Here is a 25993-nt window from a genome sequence, read left to right as displayed (position 1 = left end):
AGGGTACAACAGCAGTGCCTCCACAGTCCTCTTCCATATCTCCCCTGGCCCCAGCAGCTCCTGCTTACTGTGGCCACGCTACTTCTTCTGACCGAAGAAGTACTTGGTGGGGGCATCCATATGAGATGCACTCAGGAACCGCAACCTCACTAGTGCTCCCTGTGCCCTGCTGCCAGCAGGTCTGCCAATTATGCTTTTTTGTTTTGACAGCCTCAATCTGCTCTCCGTCTGCTGGTGTCTCCAGAGAAGTCTGAAGTTCTCCATGTCTCTCACAGACCGGTTGCTGTTGTGGGTGACATTCAGAGTATACTGCTGGCAAAACTGTCTGATCTGCAGTTTCCCCACATCCGACCACTGTGGGAGAGAAACAAAATCCCCCTTTTATGCCCCCCCACTTTTGCCAAAAAAAAAAAAAGTTCCTAAAATGGGAGTCCTCCAATAAAAGAGTATTAAATGCCAGTATGCACTCTTAGCTTTGACTGCAGGGATAAAAACACACACAACTAAACAATCAGTAAAAACAACAGGAGTTATAAAACAGGATTTAAAACAGGATTTAAAACAACCAAAAAAAGTGCTTAAAACAGTAAAACCGATCCAGACAACCAAAAGAGAGCATCACCCCTCCTGATAAAAACTCCTCCACACATCCTGTAAATCATATTTCTCCATGGATCTTCTTAATATCCTGCCTGATAATGTGTGAGGTTCTATATGATTTCCATCCATCTTATCAGCAGTGCAGTTAAAATTCCCACCCAAAACTAAATGATCCGAAAACTAAATGTCATTCAGAATACCAAGAAAAACAGCCCTATATCCCTCCCATCAGTCAGCTCATAGTAAAAACAAAATAAATGTTTTCAATGGTGGCCTTTACTTTGAGTAGTCCAGCAACCACCTCCTCCACAGAATAAGACAGGGGTGCGAACCCAACACCAAAACACACAGCCAGCGCCCCACTGACAGAGGACCTGTGGCTCACCTTTCCACTCATTTTGCCACACTGGCATTATCTACAGTGCTGTGCATCTCCTGTAAAAAAAAAAAAAAAAAAAACACGTCCAAGTGTTTCAGTGCAATCAAATCAGACAATACAGCTCTGTTGTGCTAATATTAAGACTCCCAATTCTAAAACTATTCAGTCAAAAAAATGAAAGGAAATACACAGAAATACCAAACTAAAAGACAAAGAAAATAAAAAGACAAGAGTTGAACAATCATGTTGCGTGTCTGAGTTTACCAACAACCGTTTTCAGCCGCCACCTCTCCTTGTCCGTGAATGCTAAATTGCCTGTGCTTTTTTTTTTTCATCAGGGCCTGGACTGAACAAAAACAAATCAATGTCAGGGAAAAACTCCTCCACCACCAAGCTCCTCTTCCCCTTAGTGTGCTCCAAAAACTCCCTGATACGATCAGCGCTGTAACCACCCAAAAAATCCTGACCCACGGATGAGCCAGACACAAAAGAGGAGTCAGAGAGCCGAAAGTCTCACTCACTATCGGACGCAGACGTGTCGTCCCGCGCAGCTCTGGAAGTGAAAACGCTCCAGCGAATTGCCCTGCCCCATCACAGCAGTAGTGCTCTTGTCCTTCTCCATACTCGGAGTCTAGGCACCTCATCTTGCCATTTTGGTTTCCCTCCTGCCTGTTTTGCCAATCTTTTCGGTTTTGGTATTTTAAAACATCATCCCAACCAACCGAACCGCCTTCCACATCCATGTCCACATCCCAAAAAGACTTCACTGTACTTTTTTACCACACCATCACTCCTCCCAGTACCGTCTCTCAGAGTCTCAGGCTCAAGCACACCAATCTCCACTCCATTCCTGCTTGTGCTGCTGCTGCAACGCTCTCCCCCGCAGCACTGGTCGGAAACCTCTCTCCAGTCTCCGCACCAACCTGCTCTGTACCAACAGACAATGGACAGTTTCGCACAGCGCACAGAAAGGGCAGAGCGACATCACCCACAGGTTCAGAATTGAAATAAAATAATTAATGGCCAGGATGGTGTGCAACAGGAGCCACTGTAGATCCCCTGCCCGCTTGTCTAACGGTGGCTGCAGGCAGGCCTCCCCTCCCCCCACAGCCTCGCTCTCCAGGGCGTGTCAGGCAGCAGTCTCAAAATATCCTGATGCAGGGCCTTGACCTGGCCTGAGCACGAGGCCTGGGCCCACGAGAGGGACCCTGTTTAAAAGCAGGGCTCACCAGCTGTATGGGGAAGGGGTCACGAGGGTCCGGGAACACTGTCCCCTCAAACAACTGCTACAGCAGCAAACTCCTCCACTGGCAATGCCGTGCACACCACCAACAGTATCCTAGTGGCACAGCACCGGGATCGCAGACCCAGCACTGTGGTCAAACTGTCCGCACTACAACAACCCCGATGATCCCTGTCTAACAGATGATGCAGTTGTGTAATGGCTTTAGCAGTCATCCAGGCAGGCAGGCCATCACAGGCTATACACAGATGGGGGTTGTGCAGCAGGGGCTCTTCCAGAAGCCGGTGTAAGGACCGGTCCCCCCAGGTCCTCTCTGCCTGCATCAGGTGCCAGGCCTCAAATCCAGGCTGCTGCAGTCGGTGAGGAACAGAGGCAGGTCCAGCTGCAGGGGGTTGGCTCGGGGTTAAGCTGCCTGGGCCACACAGATGAACCCCGAGGTACCTGAAACCTCCTTCTGTGCACTCCAGTCCACTGGGGAGGCTTGGACACCCTCCTCGCTAATACCCTACCAGCAGTGCACTGCTTTTGCTCCAGTTAAGTCCGCATCCGTCTCCCCCGCCACGTCACTGCCAGACTCCACCTGCTTCTTGCTCTGCTTAGTAAGAACCACCTCACTGCTTCATTTCGCTCTCCTTTTTGGGCACTTTAAAAGCCGTGTCTTCCGATCCTTGATTCGCAGTTACCAGCCAGTCCATCAGACCCCACACAGTGGCAGGGTGCTCCCCTGCGTCAGCCAGGGGTCCTCCCTCTATAGCAGTGCTCCCGTTCAGCCCTGTCGCTCTGCACCGCGTCTCCCTCCACCACACCAGCCACCAGACTGTCACTCCCCTACACTACTGCACCCTCTACCTGTCCACTCCTTCCTGCAGGGTCAATCGGCTAGCCCAGCCACACTCCTGGTGAGCTGCCCTGTAGATTATCACTTGCCCCATGCCGGTCTCCCGCGGCACTCGATCCTGCTTCCTGCAAGCTCATCGGAACCACCACTCCTCCCTCAGTCTGCTGTTCCCCTGTATCACCCTGCAAAGTCTCTGTGGTCTGCCTCCTCTGCCCTGGGGCACCTTGCTCTCTCTGCTCCAGGCAGTTCTTAATAACGATTCTTGTAATGATTGATGCCTTTTACTTAACTATTTTTGCACTTATGTTGTAAGTCGCCCTGCATAAGGGCATCTGCCAAGAAATAAAAATAATTATTATTATTATTATTATTATTATTATTATTATTATTATTATTATTATGGGCGACATCAGCTGCCCGAACCAGGAGAGCTCTGTGCAGCAGCTCGTTCCGCACGAACGGGGGCACAATAACCCGTAGTACCGGCTGGGCCAGCGGCAGCACCAGAGTAAACGTGTCTGCTCTACAATCTTATTTTCCATGTCTGTTTCGGCAAAAAACAGCACGATGGCTCCACTCATCCGGGACGCCGATCTTATATTCTTACACTCAACCACTTCTCCCACCGCCAAAACACGCAAACTTCCACCCACTCAGTCCCAGCATGCACTCAAAGAGAGAGAGAAACTTACGATGGACGCAGGACGGCGCAGGGGACAGAGTTGCCAAGTGTGTCACGAGTCACCGCGCACACGTATCTGTCCTGGCGTGTCAGCAGGCCGACGCGGTTCAGCGAGGCGTTCAGCGGGGTGAAGCGGACAGAAACTAGGTCACTGAGCTTCAGAGGTCTGCCAGACATCGGACACAACACTGTTTTGGCCTGGGAGAGAGATGCAACACTTGTGTAAACTTGTCTTGCCAAAAAAATATTTTTTTTTATATTAATTCGGATGAGAAAAAGTTAAATGGGCGTTTCCACTGGCTAAGCATCCGGACGTGTCCATGTTTTGTGTATGGTTAACTATCTGGTGCTAGACATGTCCGTAAGCCTCCGTCCCGCCCACTGAGGAAATGATTCGCTTTCAGAAGCGGAGGTGTGTGCAGACAGGGAAGAGATCAGCTACATTATGTCGGAAGATATAATCTCAAGTGTCGTGTTGGATCACAAATAAATTAGTTTTATTAGCAGCATGGAGTGAAATCCATGTACAGAAACAACGACTGCTTACAGTTAATATCTGAGTGTATTAACACAGGACCGGTGCAGTGCCCTGACTAGTTAAAAATAAACTGAAGGATAATAAATCGGATCGTAGCAGCCGATGTTATTAATATTTTATGAACAGCTGGCCGGTGTTTCAGGCTGTCGTTTTGTGAATGGTGTGCAGGGACAATTCGCAGAGACAATCAGTAGGAAGGCGAACACGATTCAGTTAATGTGTCCATTTAATGTTAAATTAATGAATAAATAAATACAGCAGATCTGGGTTTCCCTGTAAAACATTAAGGACTGGTTTAATAAATGCGTCCATAAGTCCATAAACGTCATGACTGAAATGTGCACACTTTAGTTAAATTATAACCTGCTGTATTGTAGCTGAATGATTAATCATGAAACGTATTTTCTTTCAAATGTAACTTGCCCTGGTTAAAGACGTCTGGTAAGTAAATTATAAATAATACAGCAACAAGTACTGTTTGCGGTTACAAATCTGCAGAAAGAGTAATAAGTTAAGGGAGTCACGTTGTGCCATTTAAAATACATATATACTATCACAAATGATGATGATAATAATACTAAATAGCAAAAATGTAGTTATTGTTGCACATGGAAACGTATTCTTATGGGAACATGCTTGTCTGAATACAATGCTGTCTATACACGTTTAGCTCTTCCTAATATCTCTTAACAAAAACGTGTATTTATTATGCTGTTTACAATCATGTAAAGCAGAAATAATAAAACAGACAGGAAAGTATTCTCCGCATCAGGCTGTATCACTCGTAGTGTTGTTCTCCGACTGGGAGAGGCTCTTACTGGTTTCTTGATGGTGGTGGGCTTGGCCTCTGGGGTGAGAGAGGGGATCCAGAAACTAGGCAGCGGGGCAGAGCTCGGGCCGGCCTTACTGTCCACCTCACTGGAGCACTGAGCACCACCCTCACCTAAAGACAGAGACGGAGAGTTTTACAAAACACTTCATTGAAAAAAACCTGAAGGAAAACTTGAAACAATCAAATGCAAACAACCATGAGAACTAAAAAATGTAGAATCTTAAAGAGTTCTCCCTCCCTGAGGGACATAGTGCTTCATCTATGCACCACAGTCAATGAAAAGCATCAAGGTCTTTATTAACTATATAGAACCTATAGTCGATTAAAAACCTGGCCTTAATAAAATCAAAACAGTATCACAAGATTCTGCTCCATGTTGGTAGTAACTTTTGTTTTCCTAGTCTTGTAAATGGCCATTTTAGCTTGCCCCAGGGTGAAATTAGACAGCTGCCATCTCCCACGCAGCTCCTTACCACCCTGCACACCTTATATAAAAACAGAATAGTTAAACCGTTTAAGACCATTAGAAACTCTACTTACTGCACTCAGGAGAGGCTTTAGGCGGGTGCAATATAAAAAACAATGATACACAGTGAATCTCCCTCGCCTCACAAAATGGGCACCTGTCTGACTGTACAGGGTTAATAAGCGAAATGAAGAAGTTGATGGAAATGATGGCATGGAGCACTCTCCACTGAACATCCCCAGCTCTCTTACTCAACAGTGGCCAATACACACTGTACCATACTCGCATACTGGCGCTGGAGGAAACATTCCCTCAACAGTAACTTCCCTTCAGAGGGCAGGGCGGCATGGGCCTGTGTCAACAGAATGCCCATCCAGCACACAGAGCGCACACTCTGCTTCCCTGGAAGGCCCTCCACAATCCGCCAGCCACATAGCCCCTCAGGCAGCAGATGATGCAGCTGGTACACCACGGCCCTGAGCAGCTGGTCAGTCACCCCTGGAGAGCAGGTCAGCTCAATGTCCAGAGTGGAGTTAAGGACGATGGGGATCTGGGGCAGCCAGTGCAGGGTGAGGGAGCTGTACAGTACAGTACAGTACAGTACAATACAGTCCGCTAATGTCCATCAGGAACCTTGCCCTGTACACCTACAGCTTCCCCACATGACAGAGCAGGACGCATGCCAGCAGCTTCCAGGACAGGAGGCTCAGGCCGTACAGCAGCTTCTACAGGATATAGCACCCCCTGTCGCAGCCAGTGCGACACAGTCCAGAAGAAGCCCAACAACTCCCCCTGCAGGATAGATAGCAGCCCCCGTGGTGGATCCAGGTAGGCCAGCCGGTGCCAGTGTCGGTACCATCAAGTTGTTAATGATGAGAGCCTGACCCCTGGAAGACAGCCGAGGGAGCAGCCAGTGCCAACGCCCCAGCCTCCACCGCAGCCCCTACAGCACCCCCTCCCAGTTCCTCTTCTCTGCGGCCTGAGCCCCCAGGTGCACCACCAAGTACTTGAGGCCACCTCTGCAACATTGTAATTCCTCCCTGGGGGCCTCCCTACCCCCCACACCACTCCCCCAGGAGCAACGCTGTGCTCGGACCAGTTCACTTTGGCCGAGGAAAGTCTGGTGAAGTCCGAGAGCCGAGCGCAGGCAGCGGATCAGCCGGCTCTGGCACCGCATCGTCTTCAGGTTGAAAAAATACTGGGTGGGGGCATCACTATGAGACATACACAGAAACCTTGCCGTGACCAGAGCCCCCTGAAACTTGACAGCCAGCGTGGCCTTTTTGTCTTTGAAAGCATCAATCAGCAACCTGTTTCCAGTGGAGTCCAGAATGCGCTGGATCCCCACAATCTCAGTCTCAGGGGACCTCATTGACTTATTAATGCACTTGTTGTTAAAATGCCAATGAGAGCTTTTATTCTTAGCGGTCGGAATTACACAGGTACATGTCACTAGACAATGGTCAGACAAAGAAGTTGGTGTGATAACCTTGCAGCAAAAACACTAAAATGATGAGTAAACTGTAAAAACAGTCAACTCTGGCTACAGTGTCCTCCCACACTTGCGATCAGCTATACTACCTTTCTGCCCTGTTCAAACTCCTCTATACATCCTGCAGGTCATGCCTCTCCTGCAGCCACTCATCTACCTGGCAGAATGGTAGTGATTTCCCACTGACATTGTGCCAGAGCTGGTGCTCAGCCTGGGAACCAGCTAAACTTTTTATGAATGGGCCTGCATTTCCACTGGTTTGTGAACCAAATGCTTATGCGTGCCCATAGACGGGGGGGGGGGGGGTAGTTCGAAAGACCCACCCCCTCACTGCCAAAGGTCCAGAATTTAAGTCCGTTTTTTGTATTCATTAATATCATCCTTTACAGGAGTATTACATGCGCAGCAACTGATGTTATGCACTCATAGCAAAATCTGTGAAGCCAACAACATCCAGCTGGATAGTGAGTATGGGGTGAAAAGAGCAGGAGAGACGGAAGAGAAAGCAGGCAGCAGCGTCATTGTTGCAGAATATTGAACATATATTCAAAAAGAGATGGTTGTTCTTCTGGAAGGTTCTCCTCTTTCCACAGAGACACGCTGAAGCTCTGTCAGAGTGACCATCAGGTTCTTGGTCACGTCCCTGACTAAGGCCCTTCTCCCCTGATCGCTCAGTTTGGCCGGGCGGCCAGCTCAAGGAAAAGGATCCAAACTTCTTCCATTTAATGGATGATGGAGGCCAATATGCTCATTGGGACCTTCAATGCTGCAGAAATGTTTCTGTACCCTTCCCCAGATCTGTGCCTTGATACAATCCTGTCTCGGAGGTCTACAGACAATTCCTTGGACTTCATAGCTTGGTTTGTGCTCTGACATGCACTGTTAACTATGGGACCTTATATAGACAGATGTATGCCTTTCCAAATCATATCCAATCAACTGAATTTACCACAGGTGGACTCCAATCAAGTTGTAGAAACATCTCAAGCATGATCAGTGGAAACAGGATGCACCTGAGCTCAATTTTGAGTGTCATGGCAAAGGCTGTGAATACTTATGTACATGTGCTTTTTTTGTTTTTTAATAAATTTGCAAAGATTTCAAACAAACTTCTTTCACGTTGTCATTATGGGGTATTGTTCGTAGAATTTTGAGGAAAATAATGAATGTAATCCTTTTTGGAATAAGGCTGTAACATAACAAAATGTGGAAAAAGTGAAGCACTATGAATACTTTCCGGATGCACTGTATAGACAAGCAGAAGGGAAAATACAAGTATAAGAATATGCTAAGCTAAGTCAGCCTTTTTTTTTTGTTTATAATTTGAGACAATGTGTTTCCCCCTCATTCCTTAATTACTAGGACATTAAGATGTTAAAAATATAATTAAAATGCTAGATTAATTTCACATTCATAATCACAATCATAAAATACAGCCTATATAAAACATCTTGAATTGAACACTATCCTTTGATTATACATAGGAATTTCCTTTCATTAAAGGATTTACACCGATTTGCTATTTCAGACACTTTTATTGGTCGAACGTTCCCTCTCAGTTTTCATCCCTGCAGCAGCGCCTCCACACAGCAAAGAGGGCGGCACCGTAATTTTCGGCTCCTCCCTTCATAGAAGGGCTCAAGCCTGGGCAGGCGTTCACCCCTGTCTCAGAGTGCGCTGCTGAGTGTACCTGCATTTCACTGACACATAACTATGACTGAGTATTAGAATATAATACAATATTCAAACATCACTATAAAACTACACCCGCCCCACTTTAAGATTAATTGCACACGTACGTTGTTCTCAAAGATACGGGTTTAAAAACTGCTCTCAGGTTATTCATTTCAATAGGACTTCGTCACATTTAATGCATTTTGAAGTAAATCAGCCAACTACAGTAGAACTTGTTTGCTCTTATTTGCAGCACTGTATTAACATGGCGAACATGAAGAGCTAAAGTCTAAAACAAAATCCGAAACAAGTAACGTAGAACATGCAGTCTGCAAGGTGAAGTGTATTGTATGGAGTTTATTGCTGTATACATGTATTAAATATGTTATTGGTTTGGGATTGTTTTGTTTCTATACAGTAATTCATTAATTACAATGCCGTTTTTAATGATTATTTTGCAGTATGAGTGTAGTGCATTGTATTGCTAAGTGCTTGCTCGCAACTGTTTTGCTGAAGTCTGTCAGATGTGCATACATGTGTGTGGGACAGTAAGTTTTGAAAATGAAATTACAAATCATCCAGTAAAGCGGCTGTAGTTTTATGAAAATATACTGTGGTGTAAATTAATAATATCCAGTACAGGGGCGTTACATTTTCATTCACAGTACTGTACATTACGTTTTATTTATTTAACAGACCATATTTAATGCTGTACATATAAAATAAGGTTTTGTGTGGCACTATAACATTAAGTCATTGTTTCTAATGCAATAAACATTAGCTGGCTGTTACATTCTAATAAAATCCACATGAACAACAGCCTAATAATACTCGGATCACATTATATAAATGAAAGCTTTTATTTTATTTTTGGTAATATTATATGAAAATTGGGCTTCAAGGCATTAAAGACAGAAAACAGGAGACACTTCTTCACACAGAGAGGAGTCACAATCTGAACAAACTCCCCAGCGATGTGGCTGAAGATGAACATTTGGGAACATTTAAAAATAGACTGGATAGGATCCTTGGATCACTTAGTTATTAATGGACACCAAACGAGAACGATGGGGCGAATGGCCTCCTCTCGATTGGACACTTTCTTATGCTCTTATGATAGTAGAAATCGTAAAAGCAAATCGCTTTTTTGCATTTGCATACAAAAAAAACCCAAAAAAACAAGGCTTTCCAAATTGGCGCAGGACAGAGGCTGAAAAGCACCCGATCAGGTTGCAACTCTGCTCCCCCATCCCTATGCGATTAAGTATGAATCTGTATAGTCTGGAAAAGCTCATATTATTTGCTTACATGTGCTTCACATAAAATGATTTCTCAAATGCAGTATATATTTTTCTTATTACAAATCTTATCATCCGGGTTTGTATATTTAGAATATATATAGCGACGTAAAATAGTGAAATGGTGCCGTATAGATTTGGGAATTTGCCTCACAGCTCCAGGGGTCCTGGGTTTGAATCTTGGCTCGGGTGTCTGTCTGTGTGGAGTTTGCATGCTCTCCCCGTGTCTGCGTGGGTTTCCTCCCACCGTCCAAACACATGCAGGTTAGGTTAATTGGCTGCTAAATTGCCCTGTGTGTGTGTGTGTGTGTGTGTCCAGCGATGGACTGGCGTCCCGTCCTGGCTGTATTCCTGCATTGCGCCCTATGCCCGGCTTCACGGCCCACATGGATAATCGGTTTCCAAAATAAATGGATGGAGGTACAAACTGGAAGGGCTTAATTTGTGCCGGAACAAGCCAGATTCGGATCGGGCACCTCCGAATTTAGAACCGGCACCAGTTTTGGGGGATCCCCAGTGCTTAATTTGTGCTGGATCGTGCCGGATCTCGGGTTTTGAGTGTCTGTGTTCCGGTACGTATTTACGCCGATCCCGTCGCAACCCCCCCGCTGTCACATTGTTTTTTTTACCGTCGCCAATTTGATTAATAATAATAGTAATAATAATAATAATAATAATAATAATAATAATAATAATAATAATAATATGCACGAAACATAATAAACCTTTGATGACGCATTGTTGTTGAAAATAAAATGTGGTTTTGAAATCAACAAACTTTCATTACCAGACTTGTGCTTACAAAAACTTTATTTTATATAGCCTATTCTTTATTTTCACATGTTTTCTCACAGAACAAGAAATAACTGTATATTATAATACTTTTACAATATCAATTTCAAATGTGCTGCAAACATATTGCAATTCTTCTGGAAATAGATAATCAGTTTTAACAGGACACAAATATGACCAAATAAGTTGATGATAAATACATACATGCATTTATTTTCATTGTATTGTATACATCAGTATTTTGTTGCAATACTAACAACACTATGAATCCATTTTGAAGTCCTATGACATTTGCATTGTCTCACGCTTACAAATGTGTGGTCATGATAAGATGCGCAAACGGCACAGCCGCGGCTCGGCGCCGTCAGCGTGTCCGCTCTGCTGCGAACATTAGAAGCGGCTGCGCGGAGCTGCGTTTCGGTGCCGTTTTTCGCCAAACGCTGGATTCGCACCATTTGACAATGTTTTGGGGTGTAGATCATACAAATCGATAACAACATATCAACTATACGATGCAAACGTCAGACAAGGTTCTTGTACTATGCTATATACAGTGGTATTTTTACTTTTATTAAGTTTTAAAAAGTCGTTTTAATGACGCTAGGTAAAGAAAATCCAAGATGGCGGCGGGGATGAAAAAAAGTGACGTATTTGGTGCTTAAAAGCCATTTTGTTTCATTTTGTGGCGTCGGATATAGAATTGGTGTAATGTAAAACCCTCAATGACTATAGGCTAGCCTATTGATTATGAATGTGGCTTGTTTTGGGGATATTTGCGCTGGTGGTGGGGAAATCAATAAACTGTTGGACAATCTGGGGTGCTGTTAATGCCATTATGGTTTGATGGGAAATTTTGCTTATTAATGAAGGCTATGATGATGGTCCCAAATCATTGTTGCATTTTCCCGGTTGCTAGACAGCACAACAATGCACTTATTAGAGAGCGCAAGTAGTAAAAATAATAAAATAAACCTTGTTTTTTGTTTATAAATATCTTTGCCTAATGGCAGATTCACATTAAACGACTTTCAAAATCCCACAATCGCTGTACCGCTCGTATTACATGACATTATTTCTTGTAATCGGTCATCTTATCATAGTGGTGCGCACATTACACGATTACAGAATTGTGAATGTCTGCGACTTTCGAACATAGAAAACACTAGTACGGATTATTGTATGAATTAATGTAGTTTTTTTCCACCTTTTTATAATTCTGGATTCAAAATACACCTATAAATAATAATACCCTCAGTACTACATCTGAATTTTTGTTGTTTCTTATAGACATGTCGCTTTTATATCCCGTTTCCACGGTCGTATCTGTGTACCTAAACTATACCCGGCAGCGTTTCCACTCAATTGCCGTGAGGTACAGCTGCCCTAGGAAGAGACTGAGACACGAAAGGTCAAACCGCAGTCTGGGACGCTCGGCATTCTGGGATTTAGTGTTTTAAACTGGAGGCTGAAATATTGCTAACATTACAGTGCAATACACTTGGTTTTGCGATATCTAACACAGTCTTATAGTATAAGTTATACAAGATATTCAAAAGTAGAAACCGGGACACATTTAAACAATATATAAAACAAATCACTTAAAATTTCATCTTATTTTGTTTACCAGCGCATCGTAAATAACCGTGTTGCTTCTCCCTGTATCATGATCCATTGACATTGACAATATAGCTTAAATTTAAGTATCCTACATATTCGCACTTATTATTTATCTGTGGGAGAATGAACTTGCGTTGCATTATGAAATACAGTGCGCTGGGTTTAAATCTGTCCAGTGTAGTCAATACATATCAATATATCATGAAATATACAGTATGACAGTCACAGCCAGTTTCTTAAGCAGAACTCATACATGTGTATATAAATATGGCTACAGCACTCTGGGATCCATAACTTACTAAACAGTTGTCCCACAAATTCAGTGTCAGCATGTTTTCTCTGTATACCCGCAGCTTTATCAATGTGCAAATTAAAGAGTCACATCAATAACATCGCAGGGCATAAGCTTTCATGGTGAATGGGATTCTTTAAAAAAAAACACCTTTGACACCGTAATGAATGGATCAGTTGTATTAATCGCTAAGTTTTGTAAGGTTGTAGGGTTTGTATTTCTGCAGTCGGTAACATATAGTTATAGCGATAACGAGGGAATACAAATATAATTAAAATATACGATTCTTCATGCGATTGATCACATAAAAAATTGCCTGTTTTAAACATTTTAATAATTTTAAGATAGTGTACACAGGGGGGAAGCTAAAAACCGTGACATTTAAATAATTTTGAGATAATTTACAAGACATCGGGGCATTTAATTTAAATCCAGGACGAATATTTCAAGGTAGGGGGTATTTAATACAAAAAATGCAATGTATTTCGTCAGGGCACATTGTATTGCAGTCCGATGCGGTCCTTTCTCCGGCAGGATTTTCGCAATCTTTTCAAACACTCTTAAATGGCTTTCTGTGCCAAGCAATTAATCATGTGTGTCACTTTCCCACCGTGCATTAATAACTGCTCCAGATGAATCGTTTTACCAAGGTAAACACACATTCCTTCTTGTGAAAAGTTTCTACCGCATCTCTCGCATCGAGAGTGGCCGCCATTACTGGAGTTACAATTTCAGAATGCAGACGCGCTGCGTATTGCTGTTACACTACGTGCCGCGGACCAGTTTGGGACTCAACCGATACGATATACGAAACTGTGCCTCCTGAAACTAGTTCGGCACAGGCGGAGGTGCAGCTGAGCCCTAGTGGAAACCCCCTGGCACGGCACGGCCACGCTGAGGTGCAGCTAAACGTGGATAGTGGAAACGGGGCATTAGATAGCTAACAATATAAGCTATTTAAAGCCCAAAGCACATTCCAAATAAAACAAGCACAAAAAAACATAACCCACAACTGTAAAAAAACAAGTCTGGTAAATTCTGCTATGAATAATGGACATGCTGCAATATTATTTTATAAAAAATTAACTTTGCTCATATTCATAATTATATTGAATAATAATGTAGCTGAGCAGTAGACAAAATAGGTATGGCCTGTAATTTTTCCATCTAATATAATTTGCCCCTGTACATAATTTCATCCCCGGAATCGGTTTGTTTATAAGCTGCTGCAATGTGCGTGATTGTCCGATGAAGAAGCACAAGAAGTTTATTTATTTTTATGCAAAATAACAATCTGAACAGTTTTTTTTTTTTTATCGTAAAATGTTCATAACAGGGATAAATCAATCCAATGTGAAGAGCATTGAACAGCTACAGTGGCTGCATTTCTCCCGCTGGAATAATTGTAAACAAGAGCCGAGAATTTTTAGAGGAGTCTCTCATTTTCATGCTTTTAACTCTTAAACCACTGCATGGATTAACTAACACCGACAACCCTGATTGGTGAAAATGTCTACATTGTACTGATTGGCTTGTTTAAAGTCAAATCATACGGATACTGCCTGTCCCGTTGATTTAAATAAAGAGGGAGCCCATTTAAGGGTCTCTTCAGCCATTGAATGCTGTGTGCAGCGTCTCTCCCACTAGAATAATTGTAAACATCAGTGAAGAAAATGTCCAGACGAGTCTCTCATTCCCAGGCCTTTAACTCTTAACTCCCAGTGCCGCCTGGCAGAAAAAATGTCCAACACAGTGCACCAGAAACATAAACCACAAGAGGGTCATTTTTAACACACTGGTAGGAGGAAATAAAAACAAAAGAGAACACGATAGCTTGAATTGAGGTCATAAATAATTGCATTTTTACATACATTAGGTATATTGATGTTTGTTCATGTATGATTGATTTAATAGCGCATTATAAGTCAGCAGACAGCGCCAACAGCCTCAGTACCCCCCTTCCGAAGGGCCCCATCTCCAAAGGGCAGGGACTCTAGCTGCAGGACTCCAGCGAGAAGACTGCGAGGAGACGCTGCACAGCAACAGCAAGAAGCCATGACGATCTCTCCAATTCCTGATCTGCGTGCGCTCTCCTTCCTATCGCCGTGCACCTATCGCCATTGCTTCCCTAATCCCTCTAACCTCATCTCTCTGCTACTCCCCACCTGCTCCCTCCCCTCTACTCCACTCTCCGGAGGCCTGTGTAACTGCCACTCAACTTCCAACAGGGCCGACTTCATCTGTGCTTTTGCTTCCCACCACTCTCACTCCTCACTCTCACCAAGACATGGATCTCCCCGGAAAACTCAACCACCCCTGCAGGGTACTCGTCAATATTGCAGTTCTCCAGAACACTGTCAAGCTGTTTTAAAACCCCCACTCCTTCCCTGCCATTTGTCGGATCATATAAATTAATAAAAACAAATGACAGTGCCTTAATTACTGCCTTACAACAACAGGTGTCCTTTCACCACTTCAGTCCTTGAAACAAGAACTAATCTAAAAAGTGCTCTGAAAATAAAACTGCAACTCCTGCGCTGTCTCGACCCACGACAAAAAATAATATCGCCTTCCCAATTCCGCCTCTAATGCACTGTCCGTGTGAGTCTCCTGTAAAAAGATCACGGACAGGCGTTTCCGTTTTACACGGAAACGCAGCCACTCTCTAATGCATCCCTGCTCCAATTACATTCAAACTCCATACTTTAATTGCACCCATTATAGAATTAGAGTGAGCAATAACACCAACACAGAGAAAGAAAACAAACAGAAAAAAATAAGTAAAGCAACCCTCATCCATCATGTAAAACATGTTTAGAAGTTACTTTCAATTTATTAAGGTGGTATTTAATCCTCCAGCCTTCTTGGTCTGTAAAGAGATCTGCTCCCTGCCCCTTTCTCATCAGGTACTTAGCTGAACTAATAAACAGCGGTACATCCAGAAAATATTATTCCACAACAATTATTCCTCTCTTCTCTTTGGTTGTCTCTAGAAAACTCCTAATCTTAGTGACTGTACACCCCCCTTGAAGTTACTGAGTCGCACTTGAGGCGACAGAAGAGTCCGTTAGCTCCCTCATCGCTGCTCGGCACCTCCACGGAAGGTAGTAAACCTCCCCCAAACCCCGGTCCAACTCCCTCCATTCTGCACTTTTTAATCTCAGCTACATCCTCTTCCATGTCCTTTTCAGTCTCTTAAACATTACTTCTGTCTGAGAGCATGTGAGGGGATATGGAGGGACCACAATTACCTGCACTGTAATCACCTGCTCCGCCTCCACCCACTGTACCACCTCGTCCTTCATCTAGGGCACACCAGCACATCGCGTCCTCAGGTGTCAAGTCAAGATTTCTCCCAAAGCAATTTATGACTTGAAACTTGGCAGTCCAATTATAGTGGTGACATCACTCAATGTTGTACATTATGGCACAGATGTATTAAGCAGTTTATTATAATCACTGGTTTTCGAAGTTGCCTATGGGTTTTGTATCCAATGTCTCCTTCATATTAGGAAAGGAAGCATTTCCATCACCTATTTGTCGCATACAATCCTTATCCACAAAAAAAAAAAAAACACCTCAAGCAAGTGTAAAACCTTTTTAGAGATATTGTAATTGTTGACGAATTGTCATTTCCATTCAGCTTTTCTAATAAAATTACACAATTTGTAAAATTCAGGGTTCCCACACCTTCTTAAACATCGAATTCAAGGACTTTTCAAGGACTTTCCAGGCCCAACTCCCTCAAATTCAAGGACCCAACATGGCATAGTTTCAGACACGGATCGAGGTTAATTACTGTTACAACACTGATAATTTTTATAATGACAACTAGCAGGCTCAACAGAAGCTCACAGACAATTAAAAAGAGAAAGTTTTGAATGTGTGAACACTTCTCAATTGTGCTGTGTTAGTGATAGCAGACTACGTTGGTCTCTTGCCTTTTCTAACACAGCAGAGCAATACAATATATTGTGTAAGTTGTGTGATAGAGACAGAATTATTTACGAGTTGAAGAACTAAGTAACTCATCGTTTATTTCATTAGCACCTAGGGTTGTCACGATAATAGAATTTTTAACTTCAATACGATAGCAGTTCAATTTCACGATATTCGATATCAATTTGATACCACGCAAAAATAAATAAATCTGTGCATACAACATACATTAGCATTCCTTTCATAAAGATACACAATCTACACTCCAGATCAAATGGGCTGGAGCAGTAAACACAAGTATCAGTCCAAATCAATACCAAATTGAACAAAAATACTGCAGAAAAGTGGTGCAATGTGATAATCCAGGCTTTCCTTTTGTTTGTCTACTTGAAATGTGAAATGACAGCTTTATTTCTGTCATAAAGGGAATCACTCACACGGCTAGGAACACAACAGTGATACACGTTTATTTATCGCACTTCCGGAACCGATGCTTTCAGAGCCTCATTTTCGCTGGGACTGGGAATAAGGTCCACTGGTTACAACATCAGCTGTCTCTTCTTTGTTTCCACCTGAGGTGTATGGTGTCAATGCGTGAAGTTAAGTGAAAGACGCAATCGCAGAATTTTCATTATACAAGTAGAGTGCTCCAATACTTCAATCTTACGAACGCATAGCTCAGAACCACTTCTGAAATTTGGTATCGCGGTAGTATCGAAGGGTTGTCAAAAATACTGATACTATTAGCACCAGCTTAACACAAAACATGTCGCAGAGCAAAAACATGACATTTTTTTCCATGAACATGACCATGACCAAATGAATAATCAAAAACATGACCATGAATAAAATGTTTTGCAACAATAAAAGATTAGATGAAAATGAATTGGATCAAAATAAATAAAACATTTCCCCAACCATTGTGTTCTGGGCTTGTTGGCCTTATAGTAGTAGTAGTGTTTTGCCCTTTCTCAAACTGTTAAAACAGTGGCCAACCCTTGCTTTGTGCTGCTATGCCCCTTCATTTGCTTTTCAGTTCATTAACTTTTTCATTGAGTAGCGTTTCCATTTCAGCTATTTGTGCTCTTTTAATCTTTAGCACCCTTTCTCAGGCTATTGGACTTGGCAATAAGAACCGAGGTTTCCTGTGCTCTCCGCTTTAAGTAAAAATGTGTCTGCTGAGGTCTCGAGAGCATTTGTCATCTGTCAGTCTTCTTTTCTTTACTTTAAGTTCATCTATTTCATCTATAAGGTCTTCTCTTTCTGTTTATTTGCTCATCCATTATGTGTCACATACCACTGCCTTGCAGATGCCACTGACATCAGCAGCAGTTTGTCAATGCACACATTATGTATGCCACCCACAGCTCTTATGTGGTCAACTATAGATCTCTGCACTACATATGAATCTTCCTTCAAATTCTCCACTTCAATCTGCTGATTGATGGAGAATCCACACTCTACTGAGGCTTGCCCGTGTGAAAGTAGGAGGAGTTGGCGGCAAAATCTCCATAGATTTCCGAGCTCTTTGTCCTTTGACATATACTCATGTAAAAATGTGTCCATGCTGTCTTGGACAGGATCAAAGTTTAAAACTGTTGTTGGGCCTAGACAATGTCATCAATAAAATGTGAGTATTGTTAAATGACAATCTTCTTCCTTCACCTGATGACTTTTTACAAGGTAGGTCAGGGCCTTCTTCAATTTTGCTGTACACAGCATCTTTCCATTTGTGCCTGCCATTTCCCTTGGATCCACGAATAAGATGCGAGACCAGAGTACTTCAATGGAGATTTCTCAATGAGTTTGTTAACAGTTGTGAGCATATACTTCTTGTAAGCAATGTTGAAGTCCATCAAAGGTTTCCGTCCTATTTTCTTCCTTGTGGACAAGTCTCTCACAATTCTTTGAGTAACAAAGCCCAAGTCGACCTGTGAGGAGTCGATGTGATTGAATGACTGGCTCACCTTGACATCAATAAGTTTTTGGGGGTCTTCACTTCTTTCATGAGGTCTGGCTTAATGAATCTGCTCATCAAGCTCTTAAGCAGCTTGAACAAGTCTGTAGAAAAAAATGGCACCATGGACTTATCGGTCTGGTAGCGTGTGAGGAATGGCGTCACTTCTGTGCGCACCGACGAGATGAAATTCAGTTTTGCTGTCATGAGAGGATCCCAAACACCTCAATCACCTCAAAGGACTTTGTGCCTGGATTTGGACATCTCTTCTCTACAGCCTTCAGATATGTTGCCATATGGGGTAAAACCTCTAAAGCTCTTTCCAGCACAGACGAATTTTCAACCCACAGTGTTGCAAGCTGCATTGGGGGATCTGATGATCCAATGATGTTAAAGTAGTCCTCCTCCCTGTGGTCTGGAGTATCCTTCAGAAGTTGGTACATATTATGCAGTACACTGTCGACTTACCACTTTGTTTCTTCCTCTCCCTTCTGAAATGCTCCATGTACAATATGGAGACCACAACTGCCAAGGTTTATAAGGTGTACATCAAAATCTAGGAGGGACTTATCAACCTTTGAGTAAAATGACCAACCAATTTACATTTGGACCATCCATGGAGATCTGAACCATGTTTTTCTTTGGTAGATCTTTGGTGCTCTTCTCATAGACCGCTTTAAGGTCCCATGTCCCATAAATTTAGAATCATATAATCTCATCACAACTTTGTCCTCATCCCATAAACGGACGTCAAAGTCACAGTGCTTTGATTGTGTTTTTCTGTTAAGGCTCTCATCAAAGAGAAGTACATTGTCCTCCTCCCCAACATAGCAGACAGTTTTTTAGACAACAAGTGCTTTAAATGAGGAGCCAAGCTATGTGTGCACACATAGCTGGACTTTGTTGCCCCGCATGCAAAGGTCTTGGCTATTGCACTGTCTGGGAACATCGCTGAGAACAGCACAGCTAAGAGGAAAAAGAAAAGATTGAATCAAACACTTATTTCTGTTTCTAGCCTGTGTGAACGTGTGTGTGTGTCAGAGAGAATATGAAATATGAAAACATGCCACTCACCCGTGCGTTCACTAGAGTAGAAAGAGTAATGAGACTCCATCATATTCAGACACCACAATGTCTCAGCCCGCAACGTGTCCTCTTTGGGAACCAGTTATGACAGACTGTCTTGAGGAGGTGGTGAATGTGGTAGTAGTTTAGGTTTAGATTGTCTAGGCGGTGATGTAGATGGTGATGACTTTTCCACATAGTTCAATAGAGTGGGAGCAGTAAAAAAAAAAAGTGTCCAAGTCTGATGAATGACTAGCTAGCTGGCTAACATTAGCTAGCATTAGTCATGAAACGTTGTCACTAACAATTCTAGTGAACGTCCTTTAACTAAATGTAAACTTTCAGCTAACGTTAGCAAACCATCATTTATTTTAAATATTCACTCTCCAGCTCTGCTTGCCGCAAGTTGGCAATGTTAACGACTTCAATCACTCATGCATGCACTTGACAGTCGCACTCTCTCGAGGCAGGTGGTGCATGAAACAAGGACGCACAGATGGCGGGAGAAACACATGAAGACAGCAAAATGTAGCCTATTACTAATGTTAAGTAAAAAAAATAATTCAAATTCTATTCTTGCACAAAATATACAAATTCAAGCACTTTCAATGACCCATGTCTATGTTTGCCTATTTTCAAAAACTTTCAAGGCCTTGATTTTTTTTCCCCTCAAATTCACAAACTTTCAAGGATTTCAAGGACCCGTGGGAACCCAGAAAAAGTTTATTTCCCACCCTGTTCCTCCACATCCTCCTCATGTGTTGATGATTCAGTGGAGTTTTCCCAAAATACTGACATTTATTTTTACTTTTAACTGTAAAATTTAGTTCTGTAACTGTATAGTTTTTTTGCGCAAAATGGAATCTCTGCCTTTTGATGCTTGAGTGCATGTTGGTGTGGCACTGTCCGTGGCGCATCAAGTTTGAAGCGACACGCTGGTGTGTCCCAGGCTTTACTCTGTATATCAGTATTCAGTCAGTCAATGGTGTCTGTATTAATCCCCCCCTCCTCTATCTCTCTCTGACCTGTGGTGAAGGGGTTGAGGGGCTTGCTGACAATGCTGCCCTCTCTCTTCAGGAATCTCTGCACTCTGGAGTCCTGAGGGGCACGAGAGAGCAGCTTCTCCTCACTGCTCTGAGCACGCTTCTGCTTCTCATAGGCCTAAGACAGAGAGAAAGAGTGGTCAGTGGATGGTATACAGTGGTCAGTGTGCACAGTGTGCGAGAGATTCTTTCAAACCACAAGCAACCCCTACCCCCCTGCCAACAATCTGTGAGCAATGCTGGGATTATTACAGATACACTGACAGAGAGAGACATACAGACAAACTCACCTTCATTTTCTTGGCTATTTCAGTCTTTTGATGAAGAATGTACTCTAGAATTGCCTCCCTCTCATACAGGTATCCTTCCGGCCTGACAGATGGACAGAGACAGATGCATACAAAGAAATGCACAAAAACACAGAGACAGATGGACAAACAGAGGGAGATAGATTGAGACAGATGGAGAGAGAGACATACAGACATTAGAAATATGGGCGGATATCTACTTCATTTGCTTATAGATATTGCTGAAATTAAATGTGTGCGTGTGATTGAGATTCCACGTTCGTGGAATTTGTCGAAGAATTTGCCTTTTTATGCAGAATTCCACTGAATAAGCCACTTTTTGAATGTTAAACAGGGAAAAATGGTAACGTATATAAGCACTAGTTGTAAATAACGTAAGTAGCACCTATTTTGCATTTCATTCACTTTATTAAATTGACCTGTATTGTTTGATCTGCTATTACTGTCATAAGAGGGACAAAACTAAGTAGCTTAACTTTGACAACACGATCAGTTATCCATAGAGGCAGGTTTAAAATGAAGAGTTTTTTTAAGGAGAGGCCATAAGTCAAAATCACAGCTTTTTGGATATGACACATGGTGAAACTGCTATGGTATATGGTGAAATGGCTATGAATGGGTCACCCTTTTCTGTGGATATGACGTATGCCAAGAAGCAGTTGACATTTTCAGCCAATCAAAGCTCACCCATAAAAGTCACTGAATGAGAGTTATTGTCTGGCAATGAAAACATTTAAATAGTGTAGACAAATAGCTCTCTCTATATGTTGTTGGCCTAAACATAATTTTAATGAAAGAACATATCCACAGAAGTTTATATTTTAAAAATAATAAAAAAAAAAATCTAGAAATAACGTTTACATCAGGAATCAAATCCGCAACAGCGGTCTCGCAGCGGCACACCTTAACCACTATGCTAACAAATACTGGCCTCTGCCGAGTTTATAGGCTAACTTTCTTATTTTTTTGTAAAAGTATGATGTTCCATTTTGTTTAATGTGAAACTGTTTCAACACTTGTTGGAGATGTGCGTTTACTGCATTTTGGTAATATTTTCCACCTTTTATCTAAGATATCAAAGACCCCGTTCACACTTATTAGGCCGGTCCTGGGCCACCTCCAATTTAGTCCTACTTTTTTTTTTTTTAGAAACCCCGTTCACATTTGCGGTTTTAGGAGGCCTAAGTGCGTTCACATATAAGGACAAAAAGGAGGCCTAAACGAAATGCATGACGGGAATTAAACAAATCTGCTCAAACAAACCAGTTACACATGACATTAGGTATGCTTACAGGTGTACGTGATGTATTTATAATCACAACTTATTAATATTGATTATATATATATATATATGCTATTGGTCGGTTCTATATTTTCTTTGAAAGTAATCTTTTGAATCTCAAAATGTATACATTTCCCTTTTCAAAGGTCCGTCTTCGGTTCTGCAAGTCTAAAAGTGCTGTTATACAATTCACCCAAAAGCGAAGCACATTTTGTAGGACTTCTACATTAAACCACAAGAAATTGTATGCATTAGTTATCAATAGCCTATCTATCTTCGGTGCTGTTTGCTGCAGGTTGATCTGTCCAATGTAATCCTCGTACACTTCCTTTGGTTTCTTTTTTAACTATCTTCCATCCACATTGTAAACAGTGCTTTAATTTCTACATCGTCCCAGTTGTTACCTCCAATGCCAGCATTTGTAATTGTACTGCTCAGCTCAATATAATCGCATATCGGTTTGGATAGTAAACAGCTGGTCTCGTTTTAAAATGCATTGATTTGAATGGAAAACTGCTTAGTTTAAATTTATATCGTTTTAATGCAAAATTCGGATAAGTGAATAAAGTTACCTGGTCCCATTCACAATTTCACAATGCAATTTTCAGGCGTAAAATGCATACGGTTAAATTTCAGACTTCAATCATACTTAGTACAAGAAACAACAATAGCAAGTTTACCACACTTATTTTAACTGACTGAGTTGTTTGAACTGTTTACATTATAACTCATTACTTAGCCTATACTTTTTTAATATATATATCAAGCTAGAGAAATGTATCTGTACATTTAAGGCTATAGATCGATATGACATTCAAACAATATAGAGAAAATACAGTTTGTCTTGTTGGGCTTTTTGGTGTCTGTATTTACGTCTGCGTTGGCACGCTACTCTCTGGGGGCGTGGCTTGAGTTGCATCACGTGCGGACGCTTTCCATCAGGCCCAGGGCCTGGCACGTTCATATTCACATTTAGGTTACCTTTCGGCAGTCTCAAAAGATTTAGGCAGGGTCAAAAAGCTGGACTAATTTTAACCTGGCCCAGGGCCGCCTTAAAACTATGACCCCATTCACATACGAGTTAAAGCGGCCGTGGGCCGGCCTAAATCTCAAATGTGAACGGTGTCAATGTTGTTTCTCATACCCACTCAGTAAACATACACCTTTGTGATTTATGCCCAGTTTCCACTAGCCATGTTGAGGTGCACCTCAGCATGGCCGTTCGAGTCAAGGGCGTTTCTACTATAGCCCAGGTGCACCTCCGCCTGTGCTCTAACTAGTTTCAGGATGCACGGTTTCGTACATCATACCAGCCGAGTCCCAAACTGATCTGGGGCACATACTGATACATCCCTTATGTAGCCAGATGCAACGCCAGCCACTGCATTTTGAAATTGTAACTACAATAATGGAGGCTACTATCGTTAGGAGAGTTGCGGTAGAAACGTTTCCTAAGATGGAATGCGTGTGATTACCTTGGGAAGACTATTACATTAGAGCAATTAGAATGTGCCACACAGGATCAATTGCTTGGAGCACTACTGGCATAATGGTAATCCTAGTATAGACACTTCACCGACTACAGAAAAGCATCTCTACCTTGAAAAATTAGCGATTAATACTACTACCTGATCCATTAATTACAGTGTCAGGACAAGATATTAAAAAAAAAAAAAAAAATTAGACAGAAAATAGAAGTGCATCTTAATGAAAACCATATTCTTGGAGATAGTCAACATGGGTTTAGATGAGACGGATCATGTCTTAGATCAATTAGACTAATTTATTCGAATTTTGAACATCCAACTGCAGCTGTAGAATATGTGAAAGCATATATGAAATGATATACTTAGGATTTTCAAAAAGCCTTTGATAAGATTCCACACCAGACTGATCCTCAAATTGGAAGCTGTAGGCATTCAGTAATGAAAGTAGATTGATTATGAACTGGCTGATGTATAGGAAACAGAGGGTGTTGATTTAGAGGAGTTGCATCTAACTGGAGTGAGGTTATTAGTGGAGTTCCACAGGGACCTGTACTAGGGCCTTTGCTTTTTCTAATCTATATTAATGATCTGGACTCTGGCATAGTTAGCAAACTTGCCAATTTGAAAATTTGGGAGTCCAATAAAATCCTGAAGAGAGACATATAGTGAGAGAAAAAAGTATTTGATCCCCTGCTGATTTTGTACGTTTGCCCACTGGCAAAGAAATGATCAGTCTATAATTTTAATGGTAGGTGTATTTTAACAGTGAGAGACAGAATAACAACACAAAAATCCAGAAAAATGCATTTCAAAAAAGTTATACATTGATTTGCATGTTAATGAGGGAAATAAGTATTTGATCCCCTATCAATCAGCAAGATTTGTGGCTCCCAGGTGTCTTTTATACAGGTAACGATCTGAGATTAGGAGCACTCCCTTTAAGAGAGTGCTCCAAATCTCAGCTCGTTACCTGTATAAAAGACACATGTCCACAGAAGCAATCAATCAAATTCCAAACTGTCCACCATGGCCAAGACCAAAGAGCTGTCCAAGGATGTCAGGGACAAGATTGTAGACCTACACAAGGCTGGAATGGGCTACAAGACCATCGCCAAGTAGCTTGATGAGAAGGTGACAACAGTTGGTGCGATTATTCGCAAATGGAAGAAACACAAAATAACTGTCAGTCTCCCTCGGTCTGGGTTTCCATGCAAGATCTCACCTCGTGGAGTTTCAATGATCATGAGAAACGGTGAGGAATCAGCCCAGAACTACACGGGAGGATCTTGTTAATGATCTCAAGGCAGCTGGGACCATCGTCACCAAGAAAACAATTGGTAACACACTACGCCGTGAAGGACTGAAATCCTGCAGCGCCCGCAAGGTGCCCCTGCTCAAGAAAGCACATGTACAGGCCCGTCTGAAGTTTGCCAACATCTGAATGATTCAGAAGAGAACTAGGTGAAAGTGTTGTGGTCAGATGAGACCAAAATCGAGCTCTTTGGCATCAACTCAACTCGCCGTGTTTGGAGGAGGAGGAATGACCCCAAGAACACCATCCCCACCGTCAAACATGGAGGTGGAAACATTATGCTTTGGGGGTGTTTTTCTGCTAAGGGGACAGGACAACTGCACCGCATCAAAGGGACGATGGACGGGGCCATGTACCGTCAAATCTTGGCTGAGAACCTCCTTCCCTCAGCCAGGGCATTGAAAATGAGTCGTGCATGGGTATTCCACCATGACAATAACCCAAAACACATAGCCAAGGCAACAAAGGAATGGCTCAAGAAGAAGCACATTAAGGTCCTGGAGTGGCCTAGCCAGTCTCCAGACCTTAATCCCATAGAAAATCTGTGGAGGGAGCTGAAGGTTCGAGTTGCCAAACGTCAGCCTCGAAACCTTAATAACTTGGAGAGGATCTGCAAAGAGGAGTGGGACAAAATCCCTCCTGAGATGTGTGCAAACCTGGTGGCCAACTACAAGAAACGTCTGACCTCTGTGATTGCCAACAAGGGTTTTGCCACCAAGTACTAAGTCAAAGGGGTCAAATACTTATTTCCCTCATTAACATGCAAATCAATGTATAACTTTTTTGAAATGCATTTTTCTGGATTTTTTTGTTGTTATTCTGTCTCTCACTGTTAAAATACACCTACCATTAAAATT

General features: G+C 42.4%; 1 protein-coding gene across 3 annotated transcripts in view; it reads right to left on the bottom strand.

Annotated features, from left to right (window-relative positions):
• Window positions 1–25993, bottom strand: part of nosip (nitric oxide synthase interacting protein) — a 53241-nt gene that overhangs the window by 6527 nt on the left and 20721 nt on the right. For all 3 annotated transcript variants that reach the window (XM_066708848.1, XM_066708847.1, XM_066708846.1), the window contains 4 exons: window positions 21038–21119; window positions 20730–20865; window positions 5099–5223; window positions 3753–3940 (listed from right to left, as the gene is read on the bottom strand). In XM_066708848.1, coding sequence (XP_066564945.1) covers window positions 3753–3940; window positions 5099–5223; window positions 20730–20865; window positions 21038–21119 — 531 coding nt within the window. The remainder of the gene's footprint in view (window positions 1–3752; window positions 3941–5098; window positions 5224–20729; window positions 20866–21037; window positions 21120–25993) is intronic.

The sequence above is a fragment of the Amia ocellicauda genome, chromosome 7, assembly GCF_036373705.1.
Source record: "Amia ocellicauda isolate fAmiCal2 chromosome 7, fAmiCal2.hap1, whole genome shotgun sequence".
NCBI classification, from domain to species: domain Eukaryota; kingdom Metazoa; phylum Chordata; class Actinopteri; order Amiiformes; family Amiidae; genus Amia; species Amia ocellicauda.
This window is presented reverse-complemented; position numbering and strand designations above follow the sequence as displayed.